This window comes from Cynocephalus volans, chromosome 5 (genome assembly GCF_027409185.1).
Source record: "Cynocephalus volans isolate mCynVol1 chromosome 5, mCynVol1.pri, whole genome shotgun sequence".
In the NCBI taxonomy this organism is placed as follows: domain Eukaryota; kingdom Metazoa; phylum Chordata; class Mammalia; order Dermoptera; family Cynocephalidae; genus Cynocephalus; species Cynocephalus volans.
In genome coordinates, this window is record NC_084464.1 from 148,810,296 (window position 1) to 148,826,112 (window position 15,817).

General features: G+C 35.7%; 1 protein-coding gene across 2 annotated transcripts in view; it reads left to right on the top strand.

The window, feature by feature from the left end:
- Positions 1–12,289, top strand: part of PCMT1 (protein-L-isoaspartate (D-aspartate) O-methyltransferase) — a 39,674-nt gene extending 27,385 nt beyond the window's left edge. Inside the window, exons 6-8 of one of the 2 annotated variants that reach the window (XM_063096410.1) lie at positions 340–425; positions 4,170–4,386; positions 11,482–12,289. In XM_063096410.1, the coding sequence (XP_062952480.1) occupies positions 340–425; positions 4,170–4,349 (266 nt within the window). In that variant the 3' untranslated portion in view covers positions 4,350–4,386; positions 11,482–12,289. The remainder of the gene's footprint in view (positions 1–339; positions 426–4,169; positions 4,387–11,481) is intronic. The other variant, XM_063096409.1, reaches the window with a different exon arrangement.
- The last annotated feature ends 3,528 nt before the right edge of the window (positions 12,290–15,817 follow it).

The window sequence follows — 15,817 nt, forward strand, 5'->3', positions numbered from 1 at the left end:
ACAGAAATTCTTAATTTTAATGTAGTCAGACTTAGTTTTATCCAATGCTTTCTGTGTCCTGTTGAGGCTATCCTGAAGTCACGAAGATATGTCCCTGTATTATTTCTTAGAAGCTTTACCATTTTAGCTTTTCACATTTAGGTCTTTGATCTTCCTGACATTGATGTGTGTGTGTGTATGAGGAAGGGTCCCATTATATTTTTTTCCATATGAATATCCAGTTGTCCCAGCATCATTTATTGAAAAATCTATCCTTTCCCCATCTTAAACCTCTTGTACTATAACTCTTCACACTGTTTCATGCGAACAGTTTTATAAAGTATAACTTTTTTCTTTCAGTGGGGGATGGAAGAATGGGATATGCGGAAGAAGCCCCTTACGATGCTATTCACGTGGGAGCTGCAGCCCCAGTTGTGCCCCAGGCAGTGAGTTGGGATTTTTTTTTTTTTTTTTTTTTTTTGTGGTTGTCTGTTTTACTCAACTAAAAGTCTAGGAGATTTATGTAGAAATGACTTCTAGATGATGTTCAAAATATAATTAGATTTTTATGTTGTGCATTTAGTTACAGTTAGCTGGTACTCTTTTTTTTCCCCCCATATGCAAACAATTGTATAAGTGACATGAGAATTACTAAACCCAAGCCCATGGCTGTCTTATTTGAAGCAATATTATTTGATCCAGGTAAGAACTGGGACAACAGTAGAACTGGGAAAATCCTTTTGGAGTTCATGACCTGGTAATCAGTTTGGTGTTTTTTTAAGTTTTAGAATATGCAAGACTGTGTTAGGTACATGGGAGATAACTGGAAAGTATTTGTCATACATTATACTCTCACAAAGTTTATATTCTAGAAAAGATGTGTTTTATATATATATATGTATATATATCAGAAATTAATGATATGATAGCATATCATTAGCATCTAGTAAAGAAAGTATGTATGTGAGGAAAAGAATTTTGCATAGAGTGGTCAAGGAGACTTCATACAGGGATGGAACTTGAGCTGAATCTTAAGGAATAGTAGGATTTGTGTAGTTGGAAGAAAAAAAAGGATATTCCAGTACTGTATATTGCATAGTCAAGGAAATGTTTAAGGTATAATATTAATTTTTCAATTTAGTAAGGCTCTGATAAGATTATATTAGCCCTTAATAAACTTTGGTCAAGTTAACTGAAATCCTAGGTTTCTGTTACACATACGTAGTTTTTGACTACGTGACCAGGGGCTGAAAGTGACACTGTTTTTTCTGCCCAGTCTCATCCCCTCCCCAACCTGGAAAGGTTTCTTTTTTGCATATTTAGATCAGTTAGGAGAAGCTGAAAGTTGGGAAATTTGTTCTGGTCATTGACTTACTACTTATTGGCTGAATGACTTTGGGAAAATCACTTACTCTCTCTGGCCCTATTGGTTATCTATTTTTCAAAACAAAAAAGTAGACTAAACCAGTGGTTTTAATACATTTCAAGTGAAGTATTAACATAATGTAGAGAGATGTACAAGTTATAAATGAATAGCTCAATGAATTTTCACATATGAACACAGAACCAATGGGCTTATAACTTTAAAAAAAAAAATTGGCAGCCTATAGTGAACAATTAAAATCTGGAATAAAACTGTTTAAATGAAGAGGGGTGGGGTGCAGGGCTCATCTTCCCCACTAGGATCCTGAGATGATCTCAAAGGACTTTTTTAGATTTAGTTCAGTGTGAATTTAAATGTTGTAATACCACTTGCAAGTATCATAGGGGTCTATAAAAATCTGATTAAATTTAAAGATAGGTGTGCTAAAGGGCTTTCCAGTTCTAAGATAGCAAAGTGGTGATGTTTATGCCTCCCCTTGGATATTACCCCAGAACAACTACAAAAACAAGAAACAGAAACACAATCTCCAAACTTCGTATATTAACTAGGAGATTATACCTGCAAACCTGAACTCCATGGTGTGCGAAGATAGACAGTAAAGGGAATGACAGCTGATTCAGGAGGATGGAAGATGGAGGAAGTGGAAAGTAAAGAGACTACAGAGCAGAATATCGATGCAGAAGCAGTTTGCTCTGCAGAACTCTGAAATGGCTTAGGGATTGGCGTTCCTTGGAAATCAGAGTTGAAGCATTGGTTTGAATGAGGAACAATTAGCTCTAAGCAAGAAATTTTCCAAAAACCGAAGGACATAATTCTAGTTTGAAAAGATCTACTTAGCACCCAGCACAATGACTTTTTAAAAGAGAAGAAAGAGCCACAGTATCACCACGAAATTTCAGAATATTAGGAATAAAAGAAGATTCTAAAAGCTTCCAGGAAAACGAAACACCTCCTTTTAAGGATTGGTAATCAGAAAGGCACCAGACTGTAAAATAACAGCATTAGAATCAACAAGTCAGGGGAACAAACCATTAAAATTGTGAACTGAAAATGATTTCTAACCTTGAATTCTATATGCACTACATATCACCAAATAAATAGAATAAAGATAGTTGTAGACTTGCAAACCTCAGTCTCTCTCATTTAAAATATTCCATATACTATTTCATAAAATGCTTCTGAAGGAATTGCTTCAAAAATATCACCAAAAACTGAGGAAACGAGGGAGGAGAGAGACAGTAGGAAAAACCAAAAAGAGAAAACCAAGTAGAGCATCTTGGTCAGACAGAGATGATGGGCGCTCCCAGGAGTATTGCAAAGGGAAGTCCCGGGATGAAAGCCATGCAGCAGGCCTGGAGAATAGCCAGTCCAGGATTGGAGCAAGGGAGGGAAGGCATTAGAAGGGAGTCTACAGAGAAGGAAAGAAAGCACTCATTATGTAGATTGGACTGTGCAAAAGTTTTGTTGAGAAGCTGTTGGAGGGTAGAAAGATTTTGAGACAGTTACAAAGAAAATTAAGTGAATGAAAAAAGAAAAGACTTCAATTTTAGCCACAGAAAAAACAAAACTATTATATGAGAAAGGAAACAATCATTGGATACCTCTTGGCTTGACAGCAAATTATATTTACACAGTCATAACTGAAAATGGTTTTAATAAAAAAATTATGATTGTTGGATTGAGGGAAGAAAGCAGAATGTGTGTTAGCTCAGTTCTTATTTAGTATATATCTTGAAATATAAAGGTTAAAGGAGCTAGTTAGTTAGTTCAGTTGGCTAGAGCGTAGTGCTGATAACACGAAGGTCCAGGGTTCAATCCCTGTACCAGCCAGCTGCCAAAAAAGAAAAAAAAGAAAAGCAACATAAGGGTAAATACTAGAAGACACAGCTTAAAGGATTTTAAATGACTGGATTTAGGGAGTAAGATTGGGGTGAGGGGAAAAAGTCTGTCATTTTTCATTATAAATCTCGAAATTTGGAAATACAACTCAAAGAATACTTGTAAGTATTACTTTGATAAAAATTAAAATGGCAAAGATAAGACTTGCTGACAACTAAAATTTTAATTGAAGGTACACTTCCCCAGGGTAATAAATTCTATCCAAAGGAAGGTTTCTTCCTTACTGTTTTTGATTAATGGTGATCTGTAAGGCTGTATTCAAATGGGTAAGATATGATTTAAAACTTTTCTTACTGGAGGGGCTTTCATTGAGTGGTCTTGGTTCTTCATTGATAGGGGTGTCCTCTGTCTAATGCTGCAGGGACTCCAGCCCTGCCATCCCTCCTCATGTACCAGTAATTCTAAATTCGATCATATAAATAGGGTTCCCTTATCTTTGCTTCAGTTATGCCCTCGATTCTGCAATGATAGGATAGGGATTCCTTGCTGATTTTCTATATTTCTCCTCCTCCTCCCTCTCCCTTCCAACCCATGAAGTTTCAAAACAGGTACACAGGCATTAGAATTTTCTGCTTTGCACTTGGCTTTTCCACACAAGGATAGTTCTACATTAGGTGGTTCAGTTCAACGTTTTGAACACTGCAGTTGTACCTGGTACTATGTTAGATGCTAGGGGCACAAAGATGAATAAGGCACAGTCCCTATCCTCAAGGAACTTGTAATTTAGTAGGAGAGGTTGACAGGTAAATTAATAAGTGGGTAGTTGAGTAATAGTATAACAATCAAAGTATGTATATACTAAATAGATTTCTGCTTTTTGCCCATAGGTACTGAAAGTTGTTAACAGTGATGTCAAACAACTATTTAATATAAAATCTATAACTTGTGTTTATGTGTTTTCTTTTAGCTAATAGACCAGTTAAAGCCTGGTGGAAGATTGATATTGCCAGTTGGTCCTGCAGGTGGAAACCAGATGTTGGAGCAGTATGACAAGCTACAAGATGGCAGCGTCAAAATGAAGCCTCTGATGGGGGTGATATACGTGCCTTTAACAGATAAAGAAAAGCAGTGGTCCAGGTGGAAGTGATTTTATCTTCTGCTCTTTCTTCTTCCGCACATGCAAGGTGAAAGGGTGTGGATTTTAAGACATTAGACTACAAGAGCTGTTTTTTGGTTGTCACCTTCATGCTACTCCATTATAACAGCAGGAATTCATTACATTAAAAATGTGAAAAAATTTGCACGGCCTGCCCTTCTTTTGGTTTAATTTATATCTGGGAAAGGGAGGGTGAGACTTGGTTGGCACAATATATGTTTTGTTTTGTTTTTTAAAAGACTTTTAGCTGCAGTTCAGTACTTTCTAAGGATATTTTATTTATCAGCCACTCTGTGGTTCTATACAGTATTTACAAATCCTTTTTATAGCTGCTATATGGATATGGAAACAAAGGCTTTGGTCTGGAAAAGAAGGGGCCATCATTTCCTGCCTCCTTCACTGTCTGTTGTCCCATTGTTATAAGGAGAAAGAAGGGGAAGGATACAGTTGTTCTAGTTTTTGAAAGTGTCAGAATCCCAGAGAGGACATTCTACCTCTCAGCTTGATTTTTCTCTTTCCATCAAATTTATAGACGTCTGCCAACCTGTAACTAACTGTTTGACATTCAGCTGTTGTTTCAGAGCCGCTATAGCAGCTTCTCATGATTCTGTAGAATAAGTCAGCCACTTTTTAAGCTATTCTAGCTAAATTCCTGGGGAGGGGCGGGAATTCAGTAAGCTAGCCAGTGAGTGCCCAGGTCTCACAAACCCACCCAAAGGGCAAGCAGCATGCAGCATAATTTTCAGCACAGCATGCTTCATTATAAATATAATGTCCACTTTTGTTTTATGTCTCAGCATAATCTGAATATTTTGTTTGAAGCCAAGATTTCTCATCTTCCTCTCCTTTCCTCCCTTCCCCACTCCCTTCGGTGAGAGGGAGTGAGATCAGTGCATGCCAGTGTCATTAGCTAGGACTACTTGACGTTAAATGCCAAAATAAGAACGGCTTTACAGTTTCCTTGTCTTAGAATCTATTTTTGTTTGACATAAAAATTCTTATTTTAATGTAATTATTTTCTTAATAAGTGAAGCGCTGATTATCAGTTTAATAGACCACTCAATTTTATTTTCTGGAAAGAGGAAAGGTACTTTTTTTTTTTTTTTTGTCTTTTTCGTGACCGGCACTCAGCCAGTGAGTGCACCGGTCATTCCTATATAGGATCCGAACCCGCCGCGGGAGCGTCGCTGTGCTCCCAGCGCTGCACTCTCCCGAGTGCGCAATGGGCTGGGCCCGGAAAGGTACTTTTTGAATGAATGTTTAATTGCAAAAATAGTAATGAATCTAACTCGGTTTGTTCAAAACTGTGTTTACTTGTAACTAAATTCAGATCGGCCTTTTCTAAAGTATCTTACTAGGAATTGCATTTTATTCTTCACCTAATGCAGTTATAGTTATTTGCTTTGAATTCTAGCATGGAGCACAGCCACTTCTTAAGAAAAAAATTCAAAAAAACTATTGGTCTTTTCAGTTAGAATCAGATATGGTTATTAACAACTAATTACAACCTTCCTTCATTTTGCTTCTAGTATGGTTATACCATTACATAATTATATGATTACCATTGTATAAAAGGAGCAAATATGTCACTGAAATTACTGAAATTTGATATCAAGTAAGAGTTCAGATTTTCATTACATAGTTTAAAATTTTTCTTTTTTTTTTTTTTGAAAAACATGACCAGTAAGGGAATCTTAACCCTTGACTTGGTGTTGTCAGCACCACGCTCTCCCAAGTGAGCAAACCGGCCATCCCTATATAGGGATCCGAACCCGTGGCCTTGGTGTTATCAGCACCACACTCTCCCAAGTGAGCCACGGGCTGGCCCCCCAAATTTTTCTTTTTATACACAATAAATGTTAGTATTGAACATTCCACCCATAATTTAATGAAGAAGGAATTATAAAAGGTATTTTGTTATTATAACCAGAGATGGATCTACAATGAAGCTGAAGCTTCAGGGTCCTTGCTTGCTAAGGTCCTTCCTGACCCTGTTCCTTAATTTTCGATTCGTAGTCTTAATTAATTTTTTTTTTTTCTTCATAAAGAGGTTTCCCTCCTCTCCAGTTATAAGCCTTAGGCCCCACAAAACCTGAATCCACCCCTGATAAAACCAAATTATTTGTGTTAAAAAAAATTTAGAATAATTTTTAAATTTATGGATGCAGTTATTCAGTCATTTGCTAAATATTTAAATATGTACCTGTTGTTTGGTTGGTTTTTGGCTTTCAAATCTTTAGAAACCTGTACAATTTTACTTATTTGCATCATTGGAAAGCTTTTCTCTAGTTATACCGGGAGGACTTTCTAATTTTTTCTGTTGTAGATTTTCTTTTTGTTTAAATACATTTTCCTACATCTAAACATGTGGTTCTGATTATCAAGGTAGTGTTACTTTACTGTAATTCTGGAAGTGTAAAGAATATAGCTATAGGTGAAACAGAATCTAGAAACTAAATTTGGAAAAAACAACAACAACAAAAAAAACTGCCACATTTAAAATAACTTTGTCCTAAAAAATTACTGGGAAATAGGATGTTTGAGAAGGTACAACATCAACAGTTAACTTAAAATCTTTTTTTTTTTTTTTTAAAAGATGACCGGTAAGGGGATCTTAACCCTTGACTTGGTGTTGTCAGCACCACGCTCACCCAGTGAGCTAACCAGCCATCCCTATATGGGATCCGAACCCGGGGCCTTGGTGTTATCAGCACCGCACTCTCCCGAGTGAGCCACGGGCTGGCCCAACTTAAAGTCTTAAGAGACTATTAACCTGCTATTTCTGTTTGTGTTCATAAACTGTGTGCTGTATCAGTCAGGGTCCAGGCAGGAAACAGAAAGGGTGATACTCAGCTAGGATTTTGAAGTGATTTTAATGAAGGGACTTTTCAGAGAAACGGGAAGAGTTATGGGAACCAGTAAAGGATACTGACATACCTAGGGACCAGGGACACCCAGGGTAATAGCAGGAAACTTTTATCACTCTAGGCCTAAAGGGAGAAGGAGAGGAAACAATTTTACTAGAACCTATTGAGCATAGGGACAGTCAGAGCAGGGAGTGGGGCAGGTGAGGCGTGGTTCATGACAGGAGCTGTAGTGATAGAGGGAACTGGCCACTACCAGATCTGAGAATCACCTCAGTGCTCTCTCCTCCACTCTTCTCTTCTTCACCAGGGCATCACATGGGCCAGACTTAACCGGAAGTAAGAGGAAAGGACTCTGTGTCAAATGTGAGCTGAAATCAGTTCTCACCACTACCTCCTTTCCCTTCTCCCCAAGAAAATACCCCTGCTTCTTTTAAATTTAGGTCTGGAATAGATTTGAAAGGACATCTAGTTTTTGTGTGTCCTATTTCTATTCCCTTCAGGCCAATTTATGCTTAAACTGTTCTTAACAGAAAAAAAAAGTGTTTATTTTAAATTGCCTTTGGATTTTTGGGGGTTTTTTTTGGTGGCTAGCTGGTAAGGGGAACTGAACCCATGATCTTGGGGTTATAAGGCTGTGTTCTAACCAACTGAACTAACTTGTCAGCCCCTGAATTGCCTTTGGAAAAGCAACATCTAATACCTTCCTTTGGCAATTTGTTCTGTTGTTAAGTCTTATTTTTCAGTGTGAGGACCTTCTTAATACCATTCATTAATTCGACAAGTATGTGTATGCCCAGCATGCTCAGTGCCAGGAATCTTCAGCTGTGGATTTGAAACTGACCAGTCTCACAGAGCTATTACAGTCATGTAGGAGATCCATACAAAGAGCAAGACAAACAGGCAATTACGTGTAGTGTGTTTAGACTCACAGTAGGGAGCAATTGAAGTGGTTAAGCCAGGCAGTGAAATTACCAGAATGACATTTCAGAAAGATAACTGGCTGTCATGTAGAGAGTAGATTGGAAAGGGACAAAAGGAGAGTCAGAAAAGGAAGTGGTTGTAGCAATTAGGGATGAAATGATGGTGGCCTGAATTAAGGTAATGGTAGTAAGGAGAGCTACATCTCAAAATTGTCATTGTTTTCTAAGTGCCCTTCCCACATTTGGGAATTACCATCTGAAAAACTCCTTGGTCAGCTTCTTGTCAGGTTAGATGATTTCTGTTCTTTCACTTTCTTCAGGATTAATTTCACAACTCATCATAATGCTTTCCTAGGAACCTTCTGTTGTTTCTCTCCAGGTTCCCATCCTTCTTTTACTGAGGAATCCAGAGGTAGTTGTAGTGCTCTGATGAGGGTGAGATTGAATTTTTGCTGAGGTATGACAGAAACTATATCTTTAAAAAATGAGAACTAGTGGGCATGCTGACTTCTAGTACCAAAAAAAGCCCCAAATTGGAATGTAGGCTTCTGTCTCCTTATACCTGGAAGAATGTTCCTTGTAATTTTGGTGGATTAATAGAAGCAGAGAGAATGCAGATCTATAGGCCGTAGACCTAGAATTTGTGGTATTATGTTCATGACTTTGGATATGTAGTAGTTGTATAAGTTGCTTCAGAAACTTAATACTTTTTAAATTTGTATTTTATTTTAAACAAGTATCTTTATTTTATATATGCAGAAATCAGTATTGAATCTTCTGGTAAAAGTTTTATTTTTGTTTTTAATAGCTGCAAGAGTCAATGCGGTAGGTCCATCTCTGGTTTGTGAAACTGTGGCATGCTTCAGGGTTATTATTCCGTAAGCTGTTTGTTTATTGATGTCTTCTTAAAGTATCATGCCTACACGAAAAAGATGTTAGGAATTGATTGTGCATTTCTAATATGGACAGTGTAGGTCCTAGGGTATCTATTGATCTGTGTTCCATATTCTGTATTGTTCCTTATTTATTTCTTTACATATGTTACCACATTATGACGTATTTTGCATTCTTGAAGACAGGGATATATTCTGTTGCTTTTGGAATTCTTTTATGTTTCTCATGATACTTTGTACAAAGCTTTTATTACATCAGACAGTACATTAAATTATTAGAAAACATTCATGGATTTTGAGTGTTGTTTCCTAGTAAGTACATCTTTTCATTTGTTCTTGGTAAAGAATATATAAGACTAAATAGTACTAGTATGGAATTATTAAAACCTAATAGTAATTATAGTATGCATAATTACATGTTATGTAATGATAGATATTTGCAGTTATTAACCTAACGAACATATTTAGCATGTATATAACAATTTTAAAGAGCCTTTCTAAAAATGTAGGACATACTACTTTTTATTATAAATGGTCTATGCATATAGTCAGATTAAGAAAGATATGTAGAATTTTGAACATTAGGAAAAATTTAATAACTTGAAAGTTATATGGGTTTTGGAGTATTGAGATGTGATAAGGTTATATGTGCACTGGCAGCAAGTTTTTTTTCCCCTGGCACCCTAAATTTTAAAATTCAGGTCTATTAACCAAATTTATTTTATTAAAAAAATTTTTTTAATGGAGAGGATATTTGGAAATATTGTACTATGTTATTGATGGAGCCTTAATTTATTTACAATATACTTGATGCCTTGCAGCAGGTAAATAAAATGTAGTAAATTATTTTAAAAAATAATATCTTAATGTTTTAAAAAGCACAAGTGAATTTAGTTTATGAATAGAACACTTTGCAAATGAACTCTTGATAGACTAAATATTTTAATGCTTGCATGAATTTAAGTAAAAGCTGTTCTATGAGAATTATAATACTGTTATTGAGAAGAATATACTAAAAAGAATCAGAACTGATAATTTGTCATTTGACACATAATCCAATACCATATGATAAAGGCAGCTATGGGAGAAGTAATTTTTAAAATATCTTCTTGTACAGTTTACAAAATTCAGTTTTAAAAAAAGCAAATTGTCCGGCAATGCCTTAATTTACCAACTTACTCATGAAATATAGGTTCTTTATTTCTCCTTCCCTTCAAATTTATTTTAACAACTTTTTCAAAACTTTTAATTTTAATTCTTAGTACAGTTGCTAGAATAGTACAAAGAACTCCTGAATCTCTTCATTCATTAACATTTTCCCACATTTGCTTTCTCACCCCCTCTTTCTGTACATACATACAAAGGTACTTCAAAAAGTTCATGGAGAGGCCGGCCAGTGGCTCACTTGGGAGAGTGGTGCTGATAACACTAAGGCCACGGTTCGGATCCCTATATAGGGATGGCCGCTTAGCTCACTTGGGAGAGCGTGGTGCTGACAACATCAAGTCAAGGGTTAATATCCCCTTAGCAGTCATCTTTAAAAAAAAAAAAAGTTCTTGGAGAAATAAAATTAAAAGATAATATGAGTCTTTCCATGAACTTTTTGAAGACCCCTTGTATATATGTAGTATTTTTTCCTGAATCATTTGAGATTTAACAGTAAGGATTTTCCTTTACCTTTACTCAAGTACTTGAGTGTTTAACAATGTTTTTGTCACCAAGATTACCCTCAAATATAAAGCTTTTAGGCTTTTCTGGTAGTTTATTTTTTCACTTTTAACCACTTTAATGAAGTATAATTTATATACCATACAATTCACTGTAGGCTGCATTTTTATTCCTTCCTCTCACTGGAAGTTGCGGGTACAGTGCTGCACCTGGCTGAGCAAATGGTTTCTTTTGGAGCTGATAAAGCTGCCTTATGAAATCAGCTGACAGGTATATTATACCTACAGATGATGCATTTTCTCCCAGAGAGTTTGGGTCGAGATTGACCCACTCCACAATTGCTAAAAGACACTCTTAGCAAAAGACTAAATTTTTGTCCAATTTTGTAAATGTCACTATAAAAAAATTTTTGAACATTAAATATTCAAGTCATCATTTTACAATAAATAGTATTAGTGAGATGGTCCTAGACCTAAAATTTATAATTTTTCCAAATTTTTTTACCTTGAAGGAAGAAATCTACTTTTAAAATTAAAAAATTAAGAACCCCTACCCTTTAGGTTTCATACTTCATTATGGAGTAGCATGAGAGATGTTTGGAATGGCTGACTTCCATCTTTGCTTTGACTTGGGATTGTTTGCTCTTTTATTTTTTTAATATATTGCTTGAGGATCAGTGCTTTTTTACTGATTTAATAGTTGTATCCAAACTATTAGAAGGCCAAGTTTTACACTGTGTAACTCCTACTTACATTTTTCTCTTTTCTTCCCCCAGGGATGAACTGTAAAAGCAACATCAGCTTGACCAGTCTATAATATTACAGTGGATTGCTCATCTCAGTCCTCAAAGCTTTTTGAAAACCAACACCATCACAGCTTGTTTGGACTTTGATACACTATTATTTTCAGCATGAAAATGTGTGATTTTGTAGGGTTTCTAAGTCTTCAAAGAGGCACAGAGCCAAATTGGTAGAGGAAGGATGCAGAGTATAAGTTTGTGTTTCATTACTTTAACATGCCCACATTTTACTTTAAAATATTAAAAGAAAGGGCTCTGCAAAATGGAAAACTAAGTTTGCGAATTGATTTTGAGGAGTGGTTTTTTTTTTCTTGGACACTTAATTCTGTTCTGATATTAATTGATCTGATTGCTTTTGTGCATCAGGTAACACCACCATTCACATGTTAAGATTCTTGGTATTTGAATGTCTGTTAGATGCTACTAAGAAAATAGAGATGAGCTTTCTTTTTAAAGCTTTTGACGTGGTGTTATAGAATAGCATGTTGTAGATACAATCAGCTGCTTTGTTACCTTAAAACTAAGCATTTGTAAATATTAAAACTTAAGATGGCAGGGGATGTCCTATAAACACTCAGCTGTTCAGATTGGACATAACTGACATAGTTCTTCCTTTTCTCTCTCTCTGAATATAGGAGACTTGTAGCTCAGTATTGTTTTTTTCTGTTTCTAATTTGCTGCTGATAATGTATATGAATTTAACATGCTGTGTAAGCTGTGTCCTAGTTACTGAACAGTTTATGCAGTGCTGCTTTGCCAAATAAAGTTAAAAGTAAAAGAGTCATTGGTGGCATGTGAATACAGAAGGAAGAACAGCAGGTCCACCAGATACAGAATCCTGACTAAGATCACAGAGAAAAAAATTGTTTCTCTAATATTCCGTTTTGTGAAATCTGAGCAGATAAATAACATTAATCCAACTGTACATTATGGAACGTGACTACATTTCTTCAGGGTAAGGACTATACTTCATCATTTCTCTGCCTGTCTAGCTAGCATGGGGCTTGTCCTATAGCAGATGTACAATAAATGTCGAATGGGTGAGTGGGTGAATGAATTGACTTAATGTCAGGGAAGAACAGGGTTGAGGGTAAACATACCAAAACCTTTTTCTCACATAAAAATAGATTTATTAATATAATGACTATAGGGCCGGCCTGTGGCTCACTCGGGAGAGTGCAGTGTTGAGAACACCAAGACCCCGGGTTCGGATCCCATATAGGGATGGCCGGTTAGCTCGCTGGCTGAGTGTGGTGCTGACAACACCAAGTCAAGGGTTAAGATCCCCTTACTGGTCATCTTTTAAAAAAAAAAAAAAAAAAATATATATAATGACTATAAAATGAGTTTCTAAGAAGGCAGGAACACTTTGGGATCTTATTTAAATATTGTAGTTTTATATCTTTTAAAACAAGATCTTAGTTTTTTTTAAGGGTTTTAGAACTTGTGGAAATATTATGAGCACACTAGAATGGGCAGAAGTAGCACTCCCAGCAAAGCCCTTCTACTGTGTAGAACTGTGCATAATTCTGGCTAGGAGATCCTTGGTGTGTGAGATACTCCTCCCACACTCTTAAAAAGCCTTAATTAGTACTTCTTTATTCTTTAAAAGTGGCTTTTAAAAAAATTATGCATACATCTTTTCACAAGCATCTCTTCTTGAGTAAGGTCTGAGACACAGGAAACTGGCATTATTTGGTGCCCAAAACTTGAGAGTTTAAGTTTATTGCAGATTTCAGTTTACTGTTGTTTATTGCTTCTGGATCCACACCATGAACCCTCGTGGTCTAGGACTCAGTGTCATTTGAGGGAGTTGCAAAGGTCAAATATTCTTTAGGGCTTAAAATTAATTCTTAAACTTATTCACTAGTCTGTGTCCTTCATAACCACTACCAACATTTTATTATATGTAAATCTCTATGTTAGGTTTTGAGGATAGAAAGAGATGCTTACTTTCAAGAAATTTGCAGTCTGGTTGAGGAGACAATTTATAAATATGATAAGACAAACTTAGGTATCACCTAGTTGGTGCAGACAAATGCTGTGTCTAATAGTTTAGATACAAAACTAGGCAGATTTATTTCCTGGCTGACAATCACACACCAAGAATAGCTTCAAAGGATTCATGAATATTAAGTTATCACTAGAAACTATTATTCTATTTTAGAATAGAATCGAGTTTTTTAAAGATGCTTTAGTGTGGGTACATTATAGCCAATTTAAAAGGTTTAGTCAAATTTCTTTCTAATAATGATGGTTTTTAAAATTACAGCAGTAGGAACTCAAACATTTGCATGGACAATGTTAATGGATTATTTTCCCCCAAATGTCATTTTCTTCTAATGTTATTGCCTGGGAAAGAGTTAAAACCCTCAATAGAAACTGAAATTCTTAATTCAGGCTTATATTAGATAAGTTTTGAGAGCTAGATTTAGCCTTTAATAAGACCAAAACTGTAGGAAAAAAATCTTGTTTCAGAAGGATCTCACTAGACTGGAAATGGCTGAAATATTTTCAGCATTGCCCTTCATATTGTATAAAGGAATCACTTCTATTAAGGAAAAATGAAATACTAAAATATTTTAGATGTTACAAATACTGAAGATTAAAGAGACATTTCTTATCTCTGACCTACACACATACATAAATTTAACTCTCTTAAAGAGAAAAACTTTTAGACCTAGTTAAGATACATTATTTCTATCTACCCATTTATTGATGATCCCCTAAAGTCCTGTTTATTCAACATTCCGGAGTTTTAATTCACAAAAGTAAAAAGTCCAGTGAATCTCTGGGCACTTCTCATGTTCTTTCCTTCCTTCCTTCCATCCTTCTTTCCTTCCTTTCTTTTCATTTCTTTTCCCTTTCTCTCCTTTGTCTTTCTGTCTTCATGTTTTTCCCTTTGTCTTCTTTCTGTCTTTCCTTCTGTCTGTCTTTTAACATGAGAAGACATTCTGGGGCTATTGGATCTGAAGAACTCATTCTCAGGTGGTGGTCCAATAGGATGAGCATTATAGAAAAAATCATTTTCTTGTCCAAATGTCAGGTGATGGCAATACTGAGGACACTTTACGTGTGAGAGGGCAGCAAACTAGGGGCTTTGGGCAGCTGGGGACATTTGTATTTGAATTCCTACACCCTGAACACTTCACTGTGTCCCCCAAAGTATCACATCACGTGGAATAATTTTTTGTCACCACTATTGTTTATTTAGATTTTAACCCCCATTGTGATTATCCTGTCACGATTTTACCCAGAAATTACATTATGGATAAAAAAATTGCAGAATTTCCATATGAACACTCTTGTATCAGTTTAAAATCAATTGTAAAAAGGATATTTTCTGGTGGGGGGGGAAGTCCTGTCCTTCTTTAGGATCTTGGCTCCATTGAGCAATGAGAAGGTAGGCAGTAGAGTTGGATAAAGCAGGCCAGGAAGTTACAGGTAGGGGTTTTATGGAGTGCCACACTATTGCTGCCTCATCTACCCTCACTGGCAAAAGTTGTTAAAGGTATGGTCTCAGATGGGGTAGTTCATGGTTCTGATTTCTTTATTCTTCATACACAAATCTTTAGATAATAAATAGATTTAGAGATTTAACTAAATCTACCATTTCATCTGTGGAACTGTTTTGTTTAAATGTAAAAACGCTACTCTTTACTTGGGTCTACAGTCATATGAAACAATTATATGAAAATGAAAAAGTGCATTTTTAAAAAAAGTCCACGTACTTAACACAATATTTCCTAAGCTTTTTTGTAAAAGTTAAAATTATTTTGTATTAAAATTTGAGGTTTCCTAAATTTAGAAATAACTATAAAGAGATCTATAAGCTGAATAATATAAGTTGATCTCTTTCCAATTTGCAGCATGATGATATACAAGATTAAAAAGCTGATGTGATTTAAGAGTAAAAACAAGTAGAAATGAAGACATGCTTTTAGCCATTAAAGTAACTATAACTGAAAATATTCACTTTATCTTTAGAATATTAGAATCCAGTGGGTGAAAGAACTGGGAAAACAGGGCCAGGAACCGAGAAGGAAGCAGCCCACAACACAGGTGCTTCAAAAGCCAGCAAGATGAGAACGTTTGTGAAGAGCAGACTACAAGCTAAGCTTTTATTCCTTTGTATTCAGCTTGAGCAGTTCTTTGTTAGAAATTCTCATTCAATTTTAATGAGAAAAATTGTAGAATCCTGGAATCCAGAAAACAAATGATTGAAGTAGCTCTGCTAGGAACAAAGTGACATAATCCCAAAAGAAAGCAAACCCAAACATGAAATTGTTTTGTGACAGTATAATTTAACAGT